The sequence below is a fragment of the Oncorhynchus mykiss genome, chromosome 18 (assembly GCF_013265735.2).
Source record: "Oncorhynchus mykiss isolate Arlee chromosome 18, USDA_OmykA_1.1, whole genome shotgun sequence".
In the NCBI taxonomy this organism is placed as follows: domain Eukaryota; kingdom Metazoa; phylum Chordata; class Actinopteri; order Salmoniformes; family Salmonidae; genus Oncorhynchus; species Oncorhynchus mykiss.
Window position 1 is genome coordinate 13,311,394 of NC_048582.1, and position 20,899 is coordinate 13,332,292.

General features: G+C 53.4%; 1 protein-coding gene across 1 annotated transcript in view; it reads right to left on the reverse strand.

The window, feature by feature from the left end:
* Positions 1-1,234: 1,234 nt before the first annotated feature.
* bcor (BCL6 corepressor) overlaps positions 1,235-20,899 on the reverse strand; it is a 90,032-nt gene continuing 70,367 nt past the window's right edge. The window contains exons 12-14 of the mRNA XM_036951880.1: positions 11,906-11,983; positions 7,134-7,287; positions 1,235-2,490 (exon numbers count right to left, since the gene is read on the reverse strand). Coding sequence (XP_036807775.1) covers positions 2,181-2,490; positions 7,134-7,287; positions 11,906-11,983 — 542 coding nt within the window. The 3' untranslated portion in view covers positions 1,235-2,180. The remainder of the gene's footprint in view (positions 2,491-7,133; positions 7,288-11,905; positions 11,984-20,899) is intronic.

A 20,899-nucleotide genomic window follows, 5' to 3' on the forward strand; every position in this document is an offset into this window, starting at 1 on the left:
CTAATGTCATTTATAGTTTTTTAATTAAGTAGCCTACACACGTTTCACCCCAAAAAAGACAAGGAGAGGGAAAATCTAGCCAAACCTCGCTAATTGGTGTGGCAGAAGAGAAAACGTTACCGGTTTGCTTAATTGATCATGTTAGCCTACATCAAAAAACGGTTGGATTATTTCTAATATTGATGGCTGGTTTTGGATATAGCCGCTAGCCTACATTTCAAATAGGCATACTTTATCGGACCATGCTAGCACACGAATAAAGGGGCTATACATAGGATAGTCATTATTTTTGGAAATCAAATCAAATATGACGGGGGAAACGTGTTGCCTAGGAGATACTTTCATATCCTTATACTTAGGACATAAAACACCGGAGGTAAATCAACAAGACGTTCATTTTGATGAGCTAGAAAAGGACTACAGATTAAACAACATGCATCTGGCGCAAACAGGCTTTCCTGCGGATAGTCAGGCGCTGCTATGCAGGGGTAGATTGTGTCAACTTGTTGGCGGTGTTTGTTAGCCTGCATGGCTTTGTAAAACACCGATCTGGATATTACGCAAACACAAACCAGCACATATGACAAGCAGCACACCACACATATAATTCATATTTCGCTATTTCAAGGCAAACAACAACCACGGAATAATAAAATAGGTCCTATTTGCCCCCCACATTCTGACGGACTTTTCTACTTAACTACAGAGAACTGTGTGTGTGAAGGGAAGGGCGTAGTGGAAATATAAGCGTTTGGGATCCTGGGGACAAGGGTTAGCCTACTTTTGACTCGAACCAAACTATTCCTGCTGGCAACAAATCGCATCCTCTTCCTCTTTAAAAAACAAGATCAACAAGGATGGAAAGTATAGTGCCCTGAGAGCGGAGCGGAACGAGAGAGCCAGCGTGGCAAGTTAAAACCAAGATTAAATACTCACACAAACCACCGAGCCGACTGCAAGAGAAAAAACTGTGAAAGCTGTGTGGGAGCACTGTATTTCTAGACTAGATTATCCAAAATCGAGAGGTAGGTTATTCATAGTGGCAAATGTCAATAGTAAAATATTTTTCAGACCAAATGAATAGGTGACAAACGGTGTTTTTCCATAGTCCTGGTTGGAAGAATCCCGGACAAGGGAGGAATCCTACAACCAGAATTTCTGGAAAAACTGGGAATTTGGGGAAAATTTCAGAATTTCACAAACCTAAAAATGGAAATGATTTAGATGAATAAAATACGATAAAGGTTCACTTTTATTGCGATTTATTTAAATGAACTTTTTTGTAAAATATAAATACAAATAAGTGTATTTAATTACAAAGTTTAAACACTTACATTGCCTAAACAAACAAACCAAACACCCCAGTCAGAAAAACAGTTACTGAAATGGTCATCTTATTTACAAGTTCAAGCATGAATCTCACTCTTCAATTGAAATGTCTTGTAGTATTTTACATTTATATTTGACAAAAAACCCACATCAAATATCTGAATTCCTCATTGTCATAAATAAGAGACAAATAAAGCTAGGTTTTTAGACAATGTTGAAAATAAAATCCCCAAATCTTTGGGATGAGCCATGAGTGCTAAAATGTTTTTGTCACAGTTCACCTCTATATATATATCTGTCAAAGTCCAATGGGTCGGTAAAGCTCAAATCAAGTGCACTGCCATGATCCAAAGTCAAACAATGACCTGTTCACTAGCCTAGTCAACCCAAACAGTGTCAAAACCCACAACCTGACCACAACATGACAACCAAAGCAGCAGATATACAGTATGGATATACATACATATATATATATATATATATATAGAACAAATTAAATCGGTATACATATATAATATATTTATTTTAAAAATGCAGTTTGTGTGGCGCTGGGGTCTGTTTCCTCTTTGAAGGGATACTGTCCAGTATTCAACATCCAGTCCTCACAGGGCAGGGGAACGTACACATGGAGCATGTGTGTGTGTTGGCTACGTCCCAATACTCTCAACTTCCTCCCAAAGTGTTCACTTCCCTTCACCGATTTGAAAGGAAAGGACTGGTATAAGAAACATGGTGGAAAACTACCACTAGCCAAATAACTGCACCAGATTTGTGGGAACTAGTGAAGGAGTGTCCACTTCAGGAGAAAGTAGATCTTATTGAGAGTCACCCTCTGTGTGTGTATCTCAGGGTCACGAGCGGGCTTTAGCTTTGACCCGGGCCCCTTTGGGCTCCCATCGGCTGTCCAAACACTCTAGCGAGGAGCCCAGCAGCGCAGCCAGCTCCGAGCTGGTCTCAACCAGGTCCAGCAGCTCCTTGCTGTCGGGGAGGAAGGCGGCGAGCTCGTCGGGGCACGAGAAGAGCTGCGACAGTGACGCCTGCTTGTAGAACTCTGCCTCGGCGATGGTTGCTACCTCCAGATGGGCGAAGGCTGCCCTGAACGCCCTGGAGGACATTCTGAGTCTCTTCAGGACGTCTGATAGGAGCAGCCAGTTTCTGGGACTGAGGGGGTTAAAGAGAGAGAAGGAGAGAGAGGGAACGGGTTAGCATGGCTCTACACTTCTGATGTGACACCAGTGGCTCCAGCTTTTCAACATTAGCTGTAATTATTGGCTGTAGCACCGTGGTTGGGGTTTTCAACATCTGTCACACACATAAACACAAAGGCTTTTCTGGGGGCGCTCTGTGAATTCAGTTGGTTTGTGAATAATCCTTATGTGAGAATGGATATGTGTAACCCCCCCCCCCCTCACACACACACACACGGGTAGGTGACGAACAACAGGCGCTGTTCAATCGATAGCACTTGAAATGGTTAGCTGTGTAGCGCTGCGGCTGGGGAGCAGCTGAATGGGGAGAGGAGTGTAAAGCGCTGCCGAGCCTCCGTGTGTGTGTGTGTGAGTGTGTGTGTGTGTGTGTGTGTGTGTGTGTGAGAGTGAGCGCAGGCCGGCCTCACAGCCCAGGAGATCCATTAATACTGCATCAGCCAGAAGAGCAGAGTGAGCCGAGAGAGACAAGAGGAGAGAGAGAACGAGAGCAGAGAGAGAGAGACAAGAGGAGAGAGAGAACGAGAGCAGAGCGAGAGAGAAAGAAAGAGTGGGGGAGCGGAGCTCCGCTGAGAGATGGAGAGAGAGAGAGACAAGAGGAGAGAGAACGAGAGAGAGAGACAAGAGGAGAGGGAGAACGAGAGCGAAAGAAAGAGTGGGGGAGGGGAGCTCCGCTGAGAGATAGAGAGAGAGACAAGAGGAGAGAGAGAACGAGAGCGAAATAAAGAGTGGGGGAGGGGAGCTCCGCTGAGAGATGGAGAGAGAGAGAGACAAGAGGAGAGAGAACGAGAGCAGAGCGAGAGAGAGAGACAAGAGGAGAGAGAGAACGAGAGCGAAAGAAAGAGTGGGGGAGGGGAGCTCCGCTGAGAGATGGAGAGAGAGAGAACGAGAGCGAAAGAAAGAGTGGGGGAGGGGAGCTCCGCTGAGAGATGGAGAGAGAGAGAGACAAGAGGAGAGAGAACGAGAGCAGAGCGAGAGAGAGAGACAAGAGGAGAGAGAGAACGAGAGCAAAATAAAGAGTGGGGGAGGGGAGCTCCGCTGAGAGATGGAGAGAGAGAGCGGTGCTCAGACTGAAGATTACACAGAACAGTGCGCTGCAGCCAAGAGGAAGAGAATGAGAGGGAGGGGAGGAAGAGAGGGTGAGTGACGAGGCCGGGAGGAAAACGGTATGGGAGGCAATTAGCGCTGTCTGCATTCACACACGTCTCTAGCTAACGTCTCCGGCTAACGGCAGCCTGCCGTGCTGCGTAGCGTCAATCTCCATCTTCTCCTCTATATTTCTCTCTGCCATCCTTCTACCAAACCTCCTCTCTCTGCCATCCTTCTACCAAACCTCCTCTCTCTCTACCATCCTAAAAAACCTAATCTCTCTACCATCCTTCTACCAAACCTCCTCTCTCTGCCATCCTTCTACCAAACCTCCTCTCTCTCTACCATCCTAAAAAACCTCCTCTCTCTACCATCCTTCTACCAAACCTCCTCTCTCTCTACCATCCTAAAAAACCTCTCTCTACCATCCTTCTACCAAACCTCTCTCTCTACCATCCTATCAAACCTCCTCTCTCTCTACCATCCTAAAAAACCTCCTCTCGCTACCATCCTTCTACCAAACCTCCTCTCTCTCTACCATCCTAAAAAACCTCCTCTCTCTACCATCCTTCTACCAAACCTCTCTCTACCATCCTATCAAACCTCTCTCTCTCGCTCTCTACCATCCTATCAAACCTCTATCTCTCTCTCTACCATCCTATCAAACCTCTCTCTCTCTACCATCCTATCAAACCTCTCTCTCTCTCTACCATCCTAAAAAACACCCTCTCTCTACCATCCTTCTACCAAACCTATCTCTCTCTCTACCATCCTATCAAACCTCTCTCTCTTGCTCTCTACCATCCTATCAAACCTCTCTCTATCTCTCTCTCTACCATCCTATCAAACCTCTCTCTCTCGCTCTCTACCATCCTATCAAACCTCTCTCTCTCTCTACCATCCTGTCAAATCTCCTCTCTCTCTACCATCCTGTCAAATCTCCTCTCGCTCTACCATCCTATCAAATCTCCTCTCTCTCTCTACCATCCTATCAAACCTCTCTCTCTCTCTACCATCCTCCTATCAAATCACTCTCTACCATCCTAAAAAACCTCCTCCTCTCTCTCTACCATCCTAAAAAACCTCCTCCTCTCTCTCTACCATCCTTCTATCAAATCTCCTCTCTACCATCCTATCAAACCTCCTCTCTACCATCCTATCAAATCTCCTCTCCACCATCCTATCAAATCTTCTCTCTCTCTCTACCATCCTATCAAATCTCCTCTCTACCATTCTATCAAATCTCCTCTCTCTCTCTACCATCCTATCAAATCTCCTCTCTCTCTACCATCCTATCAAATCTCCTCTCTCTCTATACCATCCTATCAAATCTCCTCTCTCTCTCTCTCTACCATCCTTCAATCAAACCTCCTCTCTCTCTCTACCATCCTATCAATCCTCCCATCGTTCTCTCTAAAATCCTCTATCCAACCTCCTTTCTGTCTCTTTACCCACCCTCTCTGTTCCTCTCCATCTCTCTAATGTTTCTCCTCCCTCATATCAGAGCAACCCACAGTATTAAAGAGCTCTGCTTCTACTAGTCTACCTTCTTCCCTCCACATAAATCAGTTCCTCCTGTGGCGAGCCCCCTGGTTAATGACACCCCCCTCCTCCTCCCTCCGCCATTTCGGTGTGACTAATGACCCTCCCCCCTCCCTCCCCCAGATCGGTGTGACGAATGACCCTCCCCCCTCCCTCCCCCAGGTCGGTGTGACTAATGACCCTCCCCCCTCCCTCCCCAAGATCGGTGTGACTAATGACCCTCCCGCCTCTCTCCCCCAGATCGGTGTGACTAATGACCCTCCCCCCTCCCTCCCCCAGGTCGGTGTGACTAATGACCCTCCCCCCTCCCTCCCCAAGATCGGTGTGACTAATGACCCTCCCCCCTCCCTCCCCCAGGTCGGTGTGACTAATGACCCTCCCCCCTCCCTCCCCCAGATCGGTGTGACTAATGACCCTCCCCCCTCCCTCCCCCAGGTCGGTGTGACTAATGACCCTCCCCCCTCCCTCCCCCAGATCGGTGTGACTAATGACCCTCCCCCCTCCCTCCCCCAGGTCGGTGTGACTAATGACCCTCCCCCCTCCCTCCCCAGATCGGTGTGACTAATGACCCCCCCCCCCTCCCTCCCCCAGATCGGTGTGACTAATGACCCTCCCCCCTCCCTCCCCCAGGTCGGTGTGACTAATGACCCTCCCCCCTCCCTCCCCAAGATCGATGTGACTAATGACCCTCCCGCCTCCCTCCCCCAGGTCGGTGTGACTAATGACCCTCCCCCCTCCCTCCCCCAGGTCGGTGTGACTAATGACCCTCCCCCCTCCCTCCCCCAGATCGGTGTGACTAATGACCCTCCCCCCTCCCCCCCAGATCGGTGTGACTAATGACCCTCCCCCCTCCCTCCCCCAGGTCGGTGTGACTAATGACCCTCCCCCCTCCCTCCCCCAGGTCGGTGTGACTAATGACCCTCCCCCCTCCCTCCCCCAGGTCGGTGTGACTAATGACCCTCCCCCCTCCCTCCCCCAGATCGGTGTGACTAATGACCCTCCCCCCTTCCTCCCCCAGGTCGGTGTGACTAATGACTTTATCGATACCCTGATCATAATGACCCTCCCCCTCCCTCCCCCAGATCGGTGTGACTAATGACCCTCCCCCTCCCTCCCCCAGGTCGGTGTGACTAATGACTTTATCGATACCCTGATCATAATGACCCTCCCCCTCCCTCCCCCAGATCGGTGTGACTAATGACCCTACCCCCTCCCTCCCCCAGGTCGGTGTGACTAATGACCCTCCCCCTTCCTCCCCCAGGTCGGTGTGACTAATGACCCTCCCCCCTCCCTCCCCCAGGTCGGTGTGACTAATGACCCTCCCCCTTCCTCCCCCAGGTCGGTGTGACTAATGACCCTCCCCCTTCCTCCCCCAGGTCGGTGTGACTAATGACCCTCCCCCCTCCCTCCCCCAGGTCGGTGTGACTAATGACCCTCCCCCTTCCTCCCCCAGGTCGGTGTGACTAATGACCCTCCCCCCTTCCTCCACCAGGTCGGTGTGACTAATGACCCTCCCCCAGGTCGGTGTGACTAATGACCCTCCCCCCTTCCTCCCCCAGGTCGGTGTGACTAATGACCCTCCCCCTTCCTCCCCCAGGTCGGTGTGACTAATGACCCTCCCCCCTCCCTCCCCCAGGTCGGTGTGACTAATGACTTTATCGATACCCTGATCGTAATGATCCCTCCTCTCGTCTGTTTAATAACACACTGGATAGGGGGAGAGGAGGGACGGATGGATGGAGGGAACCCAACATGCAGTGAAGTGTAGGGTTACTGGTGAGAACAACAACACTGTTATAATGTGGCTGGGTAACCGTGACAATACTGTAATGTAATGGGCGGTCACAGGTGGACAGACTAAAGCTCATTATTTTGCTTACTGCAGGACAGAAACCGATTCAAAACTATAGTCAGAACCGGAAGGAAAAATGTTATTTCTGGGGCCTATAATGACACACAGACACTTACCCCTGTGAGAGGGAGAGCTGAATGTTGTAGCAGGGCAGGAGGGGTCGGTCAGAGAACTCAAACTCAAAGCCCTGCCTCGAGTCCTCCTCCTCCTCCTCTCCTGGGCCTGGGGGGTTAGCCAGGATGTCATAGGCTGCTGGGTCCTCACCTGACTCTGCAACACACACACACACACACACACACACACACACACACACACACACACACACACACACACACACACACACACACACACTGTTACAACACTATTCTGTAGAGATGACCAAACACACACACAGTTACAACACTATTCTGTAGAGATGACCAAACACACTGTTACAACACTATTCTGCATCAGTGACGATGACAGGTGAGTACTACACAGGTCAGGTTACAGAACTCAAACAGGTGGGCACATACAAACATTCCAAATGAAACACACATGACTGTCTACACCTGCATCACCCCCCACAACACACACAGCCAGGGTTGAGCTGGAGATAAATGCCTGTGGCAGATAAGGTCAGCCTCGTCAAACAGGCACAGTCAGAGCATTGTACTGCTGGCTGGCTGGCTGCCCCCCCCCCCCCTCCCTCCAATGATAGCATGAAGCAGCCAGGTGTTGCCCTGGGGCGCCCAGCTCCACTCAGCCCACCGAACCGACCGCAGGGTGTGTGTGCATCAGTGTGTTGAATAATGCAGGTGTGGAGAGATCCCAGCAGCCGTCCACCCCCACTTCATCCACTTCTGCCTTCACAGGACTAGGGGTGGTATTAGCATGGAATATCTAGCTGTGTTCTTGCGGGACGAGGGGATGAAATATTAGCGTTGTCCATTAGGCAACATTTGAAATGACCTTGAAGAATTTCTACAAAGTTGTCACCGGTGACACTCAAATCACAGAGAAAGATGAATTATGACCTTCAACTTCTGTTTGTAATATGATGCAGGAATGTAATACAGTTCTCTGTCCTCTCCAGCTGGAAGTCCAACCTCTCCCTGCTGTTCTAACACGGGGGGCGGCTGTGGTCTGAGGGACATTTCACAATTTGGAGAAAGGGAGGGGATGAGGGGAGGAAAGGAGGGAGTCAGCAGAGGAGGAGGGAGAGGGGGGTTAATTGGTAGTTTGTCGTGGGTCTCTAATAGACCCTCATGCCTCACATTCCTGTGATTCCAGGACTGGAGAGAGGATAGAGGGAGTGGAGAGAGGAGGATAGAGGGAGTTGAGAGGATAGAGGGAGTGGAGAGAGGAGGATAGAGGGAGTGGGAGAGGAGGATAGGGGGAGTGAGAGAGGAGGATAGAGGGAGTGAGAGAGGAGGATAGAGAGAGTGGAGAGAGGAGGATAGCGGGAGTGGAGAGAGGAGGATAGCGGGAGTGGAGAGAGGAGGATAGCGGGAGTGGAGAGAGGAGGATAGAGGGAGTGGAGAGGATAGAGGGAGTGGAGAGAAAAGGATAGAGGGAGTGGAGAGAGGAGGATAGAGGGAGTGGAGAGAGGAAGATAGAGGGAGTGGAGAGAGGAGGATAGAGGGAGTGGAGAGAGGAGGATAGCGGGAGTGGAGAGAGGAGGATAGGGGGAGTGAGAGAGGAGGATAGAGGGAGTGAGAGAGGAGGATAGAGAGAGTGGAGAGAGGAGGATAGCGGGAGTGGAGAGAGGAGGATAGCGGGAGTGGAGAGAGGAGGATAGAGGGAGTGGAGAGGATAGAGGGAGTGGAGAGAAGAGGATAGAGGGAGTGGAGAGAGGAGGATAGAGGGAGTGGAGAGAGGAAGATAGAGGGAGTGGAGAGAGGAGGATAGAGGGAGTGGAGAGAGGAGGATAGCGGGAGTGGAGAGAGGAGGATAGAGGGAGTGGAGAGAGGAGGATAGCGGGAGTGGAGAGAGGAGGATAGAGGGAGTGGAGAGAAGAGGATAGCGGGAGTGGAGAGTGGAGGATAGCGGGAGTGGAGAGTGGAGGATAGCGGGAGTGGAGAGAGGAGGATAGCGGGAGTAGAGAGAGGAGGATAGCGGGAGTGGAGAGAGGAGGATAGCGGGAGAGGGGAGGATAGAGGGAGTGGAGAGAAGAGGATAGAGGGAGTGGAGAGAGGAGGATAGAGGGAGTGGAGAGAGGAGGATAGAGGGAGAGAGGAGGAAAGTGGGAGTGGAGAAAAGAGGATACAGGGAGTGGAGAGAGGAGGATAGCGAGAGTGGAGAGAGGAGGATAGAGGGAGTGGAGACAGGAGGATAGAGGGAGTGGAGAGAAGAGGATAGAGGGAGTGGAGAGAGGAGGATAGAGGGAGTGGAGAGAGGAGGATAGAGGGAGTGGAGAGAGGAGGATAGAGGGAGTGGGAGAGGGAGATAGGGGGAGTGAGAGAGGAGGATAGAGGGAGTGAGAGAGGAGGATAGAGAGAGTGGAGAGAGGAGGATAGAGGGAGTGGAGAGAGGAGGATAGTGGGAGTGGAGAGAGGAGGATAGCGGGAGTGGAGAGAGGAGGATAGAGGGAGTGGAGAGAGGAGGATAGAGGGAGTGGAGAGAGGAGGATAGTGGGAGTGGAGAGAGGAGGATAGCGGGAGTGGAGAGAGGAGGATAGTGGGAGTGGAGAGAGGAGGATAGCGGGAGTGGAGAGAGGAGGATAGCGGGAAAGGGGAGAAAAGGGGAGGATAGAGGCAGTGGAGAGGGGATGGTAGAGGGAGTGGAGAGTGGAGGATGAGGGAGTGCAGAGAGGAGGATGAGGGAGTGCAGAGAGGAGGATGAGGGAGTGGAGAGAGGAGGATGAGGGAGTGGAGAGAGGAGGATGAGGGAGTGCAGAGAGGAGGATGAGGGAGTGGAAAGAGGAGGATGAGGGAGTGGAGAGAGGAGGATGAGGGAGTGGAGAGAGGAGGATGAGGGAGTGGAGAGAGGATAGAGGGAGTGGAGAGAGGAGGATGAGGGAGTGGAGAGAGGAGGATGAGGGAGTGGAGAGAGGATAGAGGGAGTAGAGAGGGGATAGAGGGAGTGGAGAGGATAGAGGGAGTGGAGAGGATAGAGGGAGTGGAGAGGATATAGGGAGTGGAGAGAGGATAGAGGGAGTGGAGAGGATAGAGGGAGTGGAGAGGATAGAGGGAGTGGAGAGGATAGAGGGAGTGGAGGATAGAGGGAGTAGAGGATGAGGGAGTGGAGGAGAGAGGGAGTGAGAGAGGAGGATAGAGAAAGTGGAGAGAGGATAGAGGGAGTGAGAGAGGAGGATAGGGGGAGTGAGAGAGGAGGATAGGGGGAGTGGAGAGAGGAGGATAGAGGGATTGTAGATAGGAGGATAGTGGGAGTGGAGAGAGGAGGATAGGGGGAGTGGAGAGAGGAGGATAGCGGGAGTGGAGAGAGGAGGATAGGGGGAGTGGAGAGAGGAGGATAGAGGGAGTGGAGAGAGGAGGATAGAGGGAGTGGAGAGAGGAGGATAGAGGGAGTGGGAAAGGAGGGAATTTGCTTTCCTAACAGCTGGAGTGGGGCCCATTCTGTAGTAGCCCCCCCCCCCCCCCCCCCTCTCTCTCTCTCGCTCTTTGGAGCTCAAACCTCCATAGCATCACTAGTTAAAACCGGAGACCTTTCTGCATGGCATTGAGATCCACATATCTCAGTTGGTTGGAGCATGGTGGGTGTCGGCAATGCGAAGGTTGCAAGTTGGATTTCCACATGGGCCATCAATATTGATCGTAAGCAATACATGGGAGAAACTTGTGGTTTGGAGGCAGGAGAGTAGGGAGGCAGGAGGGGAGGTAGGCAGGAGGGGAGGGAGGCAGGAGGGGAGGTAGGCAGGAGAGTAGGGAGGCAGGAGAGTAGGGAGGCAGGAGGGGAGGTAGGCAGGAGAGTAGGGAGGCAGGAGGGGAGGTAGGCAGGAGAGTAGGGAGGGAGGAGGGGAGGTAGGCAGGAGAGTAGGGAGACAGGAGGGGAAGTAGGCAGGAGAGTAGGGAGGCAGGATGGGAGGTAGGCAGGAGAGTAGGGAGGCAGGAGAGTAGGGAGGCAGGAGCGGAGGTAGGCAGGAGAGTAGGGAGGCAGGAGGGGAGGTAGGCAGGAGAGTAGGGAGGCAGGAGGGGAGGTAGGCAGGAGAGTAGGGAGGCAGGATGGGAGGTAGGCAGGAGAGTAGGGAGGCAGGAGAGTAGGGAGGCAGGAGGGGAGGTAGGCAGGAGAGTAGGGAGGCAGGAGGGTAGGGAGGCAGGATGGGAGGTAAGAAGGAGAGTAGGGAGGCAGGATGGGAGGTAGGCAGGAGAGTAGGGAGGCAGGAGAGTAGGGAGGCAGGAGGGGAGGTAGGCAGGAGAGTAGGGAGGCAGGAGGGGAGGTAGGCAGGAGAGTAGGGAGGCAGGAGAGTAGGGAGGCAGGAGGGGAGGTAGGCAGGAGAGTAGGGAGGCAGGAGGGGAGGTAGGCAGGAGAGTAGGGAGGCAGGAGGGGAGGTAGGCAGGAGAGTAGGGAGGCAGGAGGGGCGGTAAGCAGGAGAGAAGGGAGGCAGGAGAGTAGGGAGGCAGGAGGGGAGGTAGGCAGGAGAGTAGGGAGGCAGGAGAGTAGGGAGGCAGGAGGGGAGGTAGGCAGGAGAGTAGGGAGGCAGGAGAGTAGGGAGGCAGGAGGTGAGGTAGGCACAAAAGCGTAGCTCGCTCCGTAGCTGGGAGGGGAAATCTATCGGATACAAGAGAAGCAACTGTTCTCTTTTTCTGATGTTGTCCTTCTGAATCAATGCTGGTCTCCTCCGAGAAGACTCCCACAGAGATTTACCTGAGGGTCTCTGTCTTCTTCCTGCTGCTCCTTTCTCTCCCTCTCTTCTCCTGTGTGTGTGTGTGTGTGTGTGTGTACTCACCACACACGGCGCTGCCGTAAAACTCCCAGTAGATGCCTTCGTCAGTGTCTTCACGCCCCTTCAGGTCGGAAAAATACTCTAGAGAGACAGAGACACGGTACAGCTATAAACAGGGACAGAGAGAGAGAGACACGGTACAGCTATAAACAGGGACAGAGAGAGAGAGACACGGTACAGCTATAAACAGGGACAGACCAGAGAGAGACACAGTACAGCTATAAACAGGGACAGAGCAGAGAGAGACACGGTACAGCTATAAACAGGGACAGAGCAGAGAGAGAGAGACACGGTACAGCTATAAACAGGGACAGAGCAGAGAGAGAGACACGGTACAGCTATAAACAGGGACAGAGAGAGAGAGACACGGTACAGCTATAAACAGGGACAGAGCAGAGAGAGACACGGTACAGCTATAAACAGGGACAGAGAGAGAGAGACACGGTACAGCTATAAACAGAGACAGAGCAGAGAGAGAGACAGTACAGCTATAAACAGGGACAGAGCAGAGAGAGACATGGTACAGCTATAAACAGGGACAGAGCAGAGAGAGACACGGTACAGCTATAAACAGGGACAGAGCAGAGAGAGACATGGTACAGCTATAAACAGGGACAGAGCAGAGAGAGACACGGTACAGCTATAAACAGGGACAGGGCAGAGAGAGACACGGTACAGCTATAAACAGGGACAGAGCAGAGAGAGAGAGACACGGTACAGCTATAAACAGGGACAGAGCAGAGAGAGACACGGTACAGCTATAAACAGGGACAGAGCAGAGAGAGACATGGTACAGCTATAAACAGGGACAGAGCAAAGAGAGACACGGTACAGCTATAAACAGGGACAGAGCAGAGAGAGAGAGACACGGTACAGCTATAAACAGGGACAGAGCAGAGAGAGACACTGTACATCTCTAAACAGGAACAGAGCAGAGAGAGAGAGACACGGTACAGCTATAAACAGGGACAGAGCAGAGAGAGACACGGTACAGCTCTAAACAGGGACAGAGCAGGGGGAGAGAGACACGGTACAGCTATAAACAGGGACAGAGCAGAGAGAAACACGGTACAGCTATAAACAGGGACAGAGCAGAGAGAGACACGGTACAGCTATAAACAGGGACAGAGCAGAGAAAGACACGGTACAGCTATAAACAGGGACAGAGCAGAGAGAGAGAGACACGGTACAGCTATAAACAGGGACAGAGCAGAGAGAGAGAGACACGGTACAGCTATAAACAGGGACAGAGTAGAGAGAGAGAGACACGGTACAGCTATAAACAGGAATAGAGCAGAGAGAGAGAGAGAGACACGGTACAGCTATAAACAGGGACAGAGCAGAGAGAGAGAGACACGGTACAGCTATAAACAGGAACAGAGCAGAGAGAGAGAGAGAGACACGGTACAGCTATAAACAGGGACAGAGCAGAGAGAGAGAGACACGGTACAGCTATAAACAGAGACAGAGCAGAGAGACACGGTACAGCTATAAACAGAGACAGAGCAGAGAGAGACACGGTACAGCTATAAACAGAGACAGAGCAGAGAGAGACACGGTACAGCTATAAACAGGGACAGAGCAGAGAGAGACACGGTACAGCTATAAACAGGGACAGAGTAGAGAGAGAGAGACACGATACAGCTATAAACAAGGACAGAGCAGAGAGAGAGAGAGACACGGTACAGCTATAAACAGGGACAGAGCAGAGAGAGAGAGACACGGTACAGCTTCAAACAGGAACAGAGCAGAGAGAGAGAGAGAGACACGGTACAGCTATAAACAGGGACAGAGCAGAGACAGAGAGACACGGTACAGCTATAAACAGAGACAGAGCAGAGAGAGACACGGTACAGCTATAAACAGAGACAGAGCAGAGAGAGACACGGTACAGCTATAAACAGGGACAGAGCAGAGAGAGACACGGTACAGCTATAAACAGGGACAGAGCAGAGAGAGACACGGTACAGCTATAAACAGGGACAGAGCAGAGAGACACAGTACAGCTATAAACAGGAAAAGAGGCCGTATAAGCCCCGCCCCCCACCCTGGCCCCCACGCCCCCCACCATGGCCCCCCGCCCCCCCACCCTGGCCCCCACGCCCCCCACACCTTTGCCCCCCGCCCCCCACCCGGCCCCCCACCCTGGCCCCCGCCCCCCAACCTGGCCCCCCACCCTGTCCCCCCGCCCCCCACCCTGGCCCCCCACTCTGCCTCACGGTGGAACAGGCGGAGCACGGCAGTGTGTGTCAGACATGCATCTCTAATCAGATTCCACTCGGGAGCCTTCAAAGCCGCTAGGGAGCCATGCACGCTCTCACACACACACACACACTTAAATCACCGGGTGTTCACTCCACCGAGTGTTCATTTAAAAACGGCTCCGGCTGCTTGGACAGCAGGTCACTATGTTTGCATTCTGTGTGTGTGTGCGTGTTTGTGTGTGTGTGCTTGCGCACAGGGAGCCGGTGTGGGAGCGGGGGCAGCTGTGCGGGGGCTTGGCGTTGGGTGGGTAGTGTGGCAGTGCCAGAGGCAGCAAGGGAGTGTTGTGCCAGCTACAGCCATTCAGGGATTCAGCAGTTAAGCCTCATTAAAAAACCCACGGAACGACAGAGAAAGAGAGAGAGGGAAAGGAGAGAGAGGCAGAGAGGGAAAGGAGAGAGAGAGGCAGAGAGGGAAAGGAGAGAGAGAGGCAGAGAGGGAAAGGAGAGAGAGAGGCAGAGAGAGTGGCAGAGAGGGAAAGGAGAGAGAGGCAGAGAGGGAAAGGAGAGAGAGGCAGAGAGGGAAGGAGAGAGAGGCAGAGAGGGAAAGGAGAGAGAGAGGAAGAGAGGGAAAGGAGAGAGAGAGGCAGAGAGGGAAAGGAGAGAGAGGCAGAGAGGGAAAGGAGAGAGAGAGGCAGAGAGGGAAAGGAGAAAGAGAGGCAGAGAGGGAAAGGAGAGAGCGAGGCAGAGAGGGAAAGGAGAGAGTGGTAGAGAGAGAGAGGGGTATTAGGGAGATGGAAAAGGGAGAGAAAGAGAGAGAAAGGAGAGAGAAAGAACGAGGCGAAGGAAAGTAAGAAAGTGTGTGTTGTGCTAGCTGCTGATTAGAGCTCCCAGGGAGAGGGAACACATTGGGGGAGGAGGTAGAAATCAGACTGGCAGGCAGCACATCCATACAAACCTGCCGATTTACCATGCCCCCCTTCTCTCTCTCCCTCTCTCTCTACTTCCTCTCGCTCCATCTTTCATTCTCTCTCTAGCTCCTTCATGCTTGCTCAGCCTCGTTCCAGTTCTCTCTGTCACACTAACCCTCCCTCTATATTTCATTCTCTCTCTCTTCACGCTCCCTCCATCTGTCTTTTAGTCGTACTCACTCTCTCTATTTCACACACTCACTGTTTCTAGCTTCCTTGCGCTTGCCGTGCCTTCCGCTCGCTCGGTCTCTAACGTGGTCTTACACAAAGCCTGGGAGTTGAGACGGAGAGAGGAAGGGAACGAGAGCACGGAAGGAAGGATGAAGAGGCTATTACCCTGCAACGCCACTGAGTGTGTTCATTTGTTAGTGCTGGCTTGTATATATGCCTCTCTGCAGTGTGTGTGTGTGTGTGTGTGTGTGTCAGCAGGGTATAGCTGAGCACTGTGCTCCCCATAGCTTTAAATGACAGGCTGGCTCTGTGGCCGTGCTGCTCTGTGGCCGTGCTGCTCTGTGGCCGTGCTGCTCTGTGGCCGTGCTGCTCTGTGGCCGTGCTGCTCTGTGGCCATGCTGCTCTGTGGTTTGCGGGGGAAGCAGCCGTTTTAAATGCTAAGTGGGAAGTGGTGATTAGGGGAGGAGAGCGGAGGGAGAGAGGGAGCGAGGGAGAGCAGAGAAGAGAAGAAAAGAGAGGTGCCTGGCTCTGATTGCTACCCCCGTCCACCCCTCCTTCTGCCCCCAGCTCTCTGCTCTCCCTGGGTAATGTGGGTCACGATATTGCAGCACTCAGCGCTCAGGGCAGTGTGTGTGTGTGTGTGTGTGTGTGTGTGTGTGTGTGTGTGTGTCAATGGAGATACGTCTCTCTACCGACACACACCGCCTCTGTGTTACATCACCACCATACTTCCAGCTCCACACAGACACGGAAACACACGGCTATTTCAGCTGTTGTTTTGTTTCCCTGCTCAGTCCAAGGCATTCGGGAACGAGAGATCTACCTCGCAAATAACAGGATTAGGAAACAAAATCCCAGAGAATCCCTGTAGAAGTCCCAGAGGCCAGGGAGGGAAGGCCTGAGAGGGAGAGAGAGTCCAGGAAGGGAGAGAGAGTCCAGGGAGGGAAGAGAGTCCAAGGAGGGAAGATAGAAAGGAGAGTCCGGAGAGGGAAGAGAGAGAGTCCAAAGAGAGCGAGAGGAGAGTCCAGGGAGGGAAGAGAGAGAGGAGAATCAAGAGAGGGAAGAGAGAAAGGAGAGTCCAGGGAGGGAAGAGAGACAGGAGAGTCCAGGGAGGGAAGAGAGACAGGAGAGTCCAGGGAGGGAAGAGAGAGAGGAGAGTCCAGAGGGGGAAGAGAGAGAGGAGAGTCCAGAGAGAGAGAGGAGAGTCCAGGGAGGGAATAGAGAGAGAGGAGAATCAAGAGAGGGAAGAGAGAGAGAGAGAGGAGAGTCCAGGGAGGGAAAAGAGAGAGGAGAATCAAGAGAGGGAAGAGAGACAGGAGAGTCCAGGGAGGGAAGAGAGAGAGGAGAGTCCAGAGAGGGAAGAGAGAGAGGAGAGTCCAGAGAGAGAGAGGAGAGTCAAGGGAGGGAAGAGAGAGAGGAGAGTCCAGGGAGGGAAGAGAGACAGGAGAGTCCAGGGAGGGAAGAGAGACAGGAGAGTCCAGGGAGGGAAGAGAGAGAGGAGAGTCCAGAGAGAGAGAGGAGAGTCCAGAGAGAGAGAGAGGAGAGTCCAGGGAGGGAAGAGAGAGAGGAGAGTCCAGAGAGAGAGAGGAGAGTCCAGAGAGAGAGAGGAGAGTCCAGAGAGAGAGAGGAGAGTCCAGGGAGGGAAGAGAGAGAGGAGAGTCCAGGGAGGGAAGAGAGAGAGGAGAGTCCAGAGAGGGAAGAGAGAGAGGAGAGTCCAGGGAGGGAAGAAAGAGAGGAGAGTCCAGAGAGGGAAGAGAGAGTGGAGAGTCCAGAGAGGGAAAAGAGAGAGGAGAGTCCAGAGAGGGAAGAGATAGAGGAGAGTGCAGGGAGGGAAGAGAGAGAGGAGAGTCCAGAGAGGGAAGAGAGAGAGGAGAGTCCAGAGAGGGAAGGAGAGAGGAGAGTCCAGAGAGGGAAGAGAGAGAAGAGAGTCCAGAGGAAGGAAGAGAGAGAGGAGAGTCCAGGCAGGGAAGGGAGAGAGGAGAGTCCAGAGAGGGAAGAGAGAGAGGAGAGTCCAGAGAGAGAGATGAGAGTCCAGAGAGAGAGAGACGAGAGTCCAGGGAGGGAAGAGAGAGAGGAGAGTCCAGAGAGAGAGAGGAGAGTCCAGAGAGAGAGAGGAGAGTCCAGAGAGAGAGAGGAGAGTCCAGGGAGGGAAGAGAGAGTGGAGAGTCCAGAGAGGGAAGAGAGAGAGGAGAGTCCAGAGAGGGAAGAGAGAGAGGAGAGTGCAGGGAGGGAAGAGAGAGAGGAGAGTCCAGAGGGAAGAGAGAGAGGAGAGTCCAGAGAGGGAAGGAGAGAGGAGAGTCCAGAGAGGGAAGAGAGAGAAGAGAGTCCAGAGGAAGGAAGAGAGAGAGGAGAGTCCAGGCAGGGAAGGGAGAGAGGATAGTCCAGAGGAAGGAAGAGAGAGAGGAGAGTCCAGGGAGGGAAGAGAGAGAGGAGAGTCCAGGGAGGGAAGAGAGAGAGGAGAGTCCAGAGAGGGAAGAGAGAGAGGAGAGTCCAGAGAGAGAGGAGAGTCCAGAGAGGAAAGAGAGAGAGGAGAGTCCAGAGAGAGAGGAGAGTCCAGAGAGGAAAGAGAGAGAGGAGACTCCAGAGAGAGAGGAGAGTCCATGGAGGGAAGAGAGAGAGGAGAGTCCAGGGAGGGAAGGAGAGAGGAGAGTCCAGAGAGGGAAGAGAGAGAGAGGAGAGTCCAGGGAGGGAAGGGAGAGAGGAGAGTCCAGAGGAAGGAAGAGAGAGAGGAGAGTCCAGGGGAAGGAAGAGAGAGAGGAGTCCAGGGAGGGAAGAGAGAGAGAAGAGTCCAGAGAGGGAAGAGAGAGAGAAGCGTCCAGGGAGGAAAGAGAGAGAGGAGAGTCCAGGGAGGGAAGAGAGAGAGGAGAGTCCAGGGAGGGAAGAGAGAGAGGAGAGTCCAGGGAGAGAGGAGAGTCCAGGGAGGGAGGGAAGAGAGAGAGGAGAGTCCAGGGAGGGAAGAGAGAGAGGAGAGTCCAGGGAGAGAGGAGAGTCCAGGGAGGGAAGAGGGGCAGAAAGGCCAGAGGGAAGAGAGGGAGGAGAAGACAGGGAGGGAGGGAGGGAGGGAGGAGAGGACAAGGAGGGAGGGAGTGCTCCTAGTGGGTTCTGGGGTGCTCAGAGAGAGAGAGAGAGAGAGGAGAGTCCAGAGAGAGAGAGAGGAGAGTCCAGGGAGGGAAAAGAGAGAGGAGAATCAAGAGAGGGAAGAGAGAAAGGAGAGTCCAGAGAGGGAAGAGAGAGAGGAGAGTCCAGAGAGGGAAGAGAGAGAGGAGAGTCCAGGGAGGGAAGAGCGAGAGGAGAGTCCAGAGAGGGAAGAGAGAGAGGAGAGTCCAGAGAGAGAGAGGAGAGTCCAGAGAGAGAGAGAGGAGAGTCCAGGGAGGGAAGTGAGAGAGGAGAGTCCAGAGAGAGAGAGGAGAGTCCAGAGAGAGAGAGGAGAGTCCAGGGAGGGAAGAGAGAGAGGAGAGTCCAGGGAGGGAAGAGAGAGAGGAGAGTCCAGAGAGGGAAGGAGAGAGGAGAGTCCAGAGAGGGAAGAGAGAGAGAGGAGAGTCCAGGGAGGGAAGGGAGAGAGGAGAGTCCAGAGGAAGGAAGAGAGAGAGGAGAGTCCAGGGGAAGGAAGAGAGAGAGGAGTCCAGGGAGGGAAGAGAGAGAGAAGAGTCCAGAGAGGGAAGAGAGAGAGAAGCGTCCAGGGAGGAAAGAGAGAGAGGAGAGTCCAGGGAGAGAGGAGAGTCCAGGGAGGGAGGGAAGAGAGAGAGGAGAGTCCAGGGAGGGAAGAGAGAGAGGAGAGTCCAGGGAGAGAGGAGAGTCCAGGGAGGGAAGAGGGGCAGAAAGGCCAGAGGGAAGAGAGGGAGGAGAAGACAGGGAGGGAGGGAGGGAGGAGAGGACAAGGAGGGAGGGAGTGCTCCTAGTGGGTTCTGGGGTGCTCAGAGAGAGAGAGAGAGAGAGGAGAGTCCAGAGAGAGAGAGAGGAGAGTCCAGGGAGGGAAAAGAGAGAGGAGAATCAAGAGAGGGAAGAGAGAAAGGAGAGTCCAGAGAGGGAAGAGAGAGAGGAGAGTCCAGAGAGGGAAGAGAGAGAGGAGAGTCCAGGGAGGGAAGAGCGAGAGGAGAGTCCAGAGAGGGAAGAGAGAGAGGAGAGTCCAGAGAGAGAGAGGAGAGTCCAGAGAGAGAGAGAGGAGAGTCCAGGGAGGGAAGTGAGAGAGGAGAGTCCAGAGAGAGAGAGGAGAGTCCAGGGAGGGAAGAGAGAGAGGAGAGTCCAGGGAGGGAAGAGAGAGAGGAGAGTCCAGAGAGGGAAGAGAGAGAGGAGAGTCCAGGGAGGGAAGAAAGAGAGGAGAGTCCAGAGAGGGAAGAGAGAGTGGAGAGTCCAGAGAGGGAAGAGAGAGAGGAGAGTCCAGAGAGGGAAGAGAGAGAGGAGAGTGCAGGGAGGGAAGAGAGAGAGGAGAGTCCAGAGAGGGAAGAGAGAGAGGAGAGTCCAGAGAGGGAAGGAGAGAGGAGAGTCCAGAGAGGGAAGAGAGAGAAGAGAGTCCAGAGGAAGGAAGAGAGAGAGGAGAGTCCAGGCAGGGAAGGGAGAGAGGAGAGTCCAGAGAGGGAAGAGAGAGAGGAGAGTCCAGAGAGAGAGATGAGAGTCCAGAGAGAGAGAGAGGAGAGTCCAGGGAGGGAAGAGAGAGAGGAGAGTCCAGAGAGAGAGAGGAGAGTCCAGAGAGAGAGAGGAGAGTCCAGAGAGGGAAGAGAGAGAGGAGAGTCCAGGGAGGGAAGAGCGAGAGGAGAGTCCAGAGAGGGAAGAGAGAGAGGAGAGTCCAGAGAGAGAGAGGAGAGTCCAGAGAGAGAGAGAGGAGAGTCCAGGGAGGGAAGTGAGAGAGGAGAGTCCAGAGAGAGAGAGGAGAGTCCAGAGAGAGAGAGGAGAGTCCAGAGAGAGAGAGGAGAGTCCAGGGAGGGAAGAGAGAGAGGAGAGTCCAGGGAGGGAAGAGAGAGAGGAGAGTCCAGAGAGGGAAGAGAGAGAGGAGAGTCCAGGGAGGGAAGAAAGAGAGGAGAGTCCAGAGAGGGAAGAGAGAGTGGAGAGTCCAGAGAGGGAAGAGAGAGAGGAGAGTCCAGAGAGGGAAGAGAGAGAGGAGAGTGCAGGGAGGGAAGAGAGAGAGGAGAGTCCAGAGAGGGAAGAGAGAGAGGAGAGTCCAGAGAGGGAAGGAGAGAGGAGAGTCCAGAGAGGGAAGAGAGAGAAGAGAGTCCAGAGGAAGGAAGAGAGAGAGGAGAGTCCAGGCAGGGAAGGGAGAGAGGAGAGTCCAGAGAGGGAAGAGAGAGAGGAGAGTCCAGAGAGAGAGATGAGAGTCCAGAGAGAGAGAGAGGAGAGTCCAGGGAGGGAAGAGAGAGAGGAGAGTCCAGAGAGAGAGAGGAGAGTCCAGAGAGAGAGAGGAGAGTCCAGAGAGAGAGAGAGGAGAGTCCAGGGAGGGAAGAGAGAGTGGAGAGTCCAGAGAGGGAAGAGAGAGAGGAGAGTCCAGAGAGGGAAGAGAGAGAGGAGAGTGCAGGGAGGGAAGAGAGAGAGGAGAGTCCAGAGAGGGAAGAGAGAGAGGAGAGTCCAGAGAGGGAAGGAGAGAGGAGAGTCCAGAGAGGGAAGAGAGAGAAGAGAGTCCAGAGGAAGGAAGAGAGAGAGGAGAGTCCAGGCAGGGAAGGGAG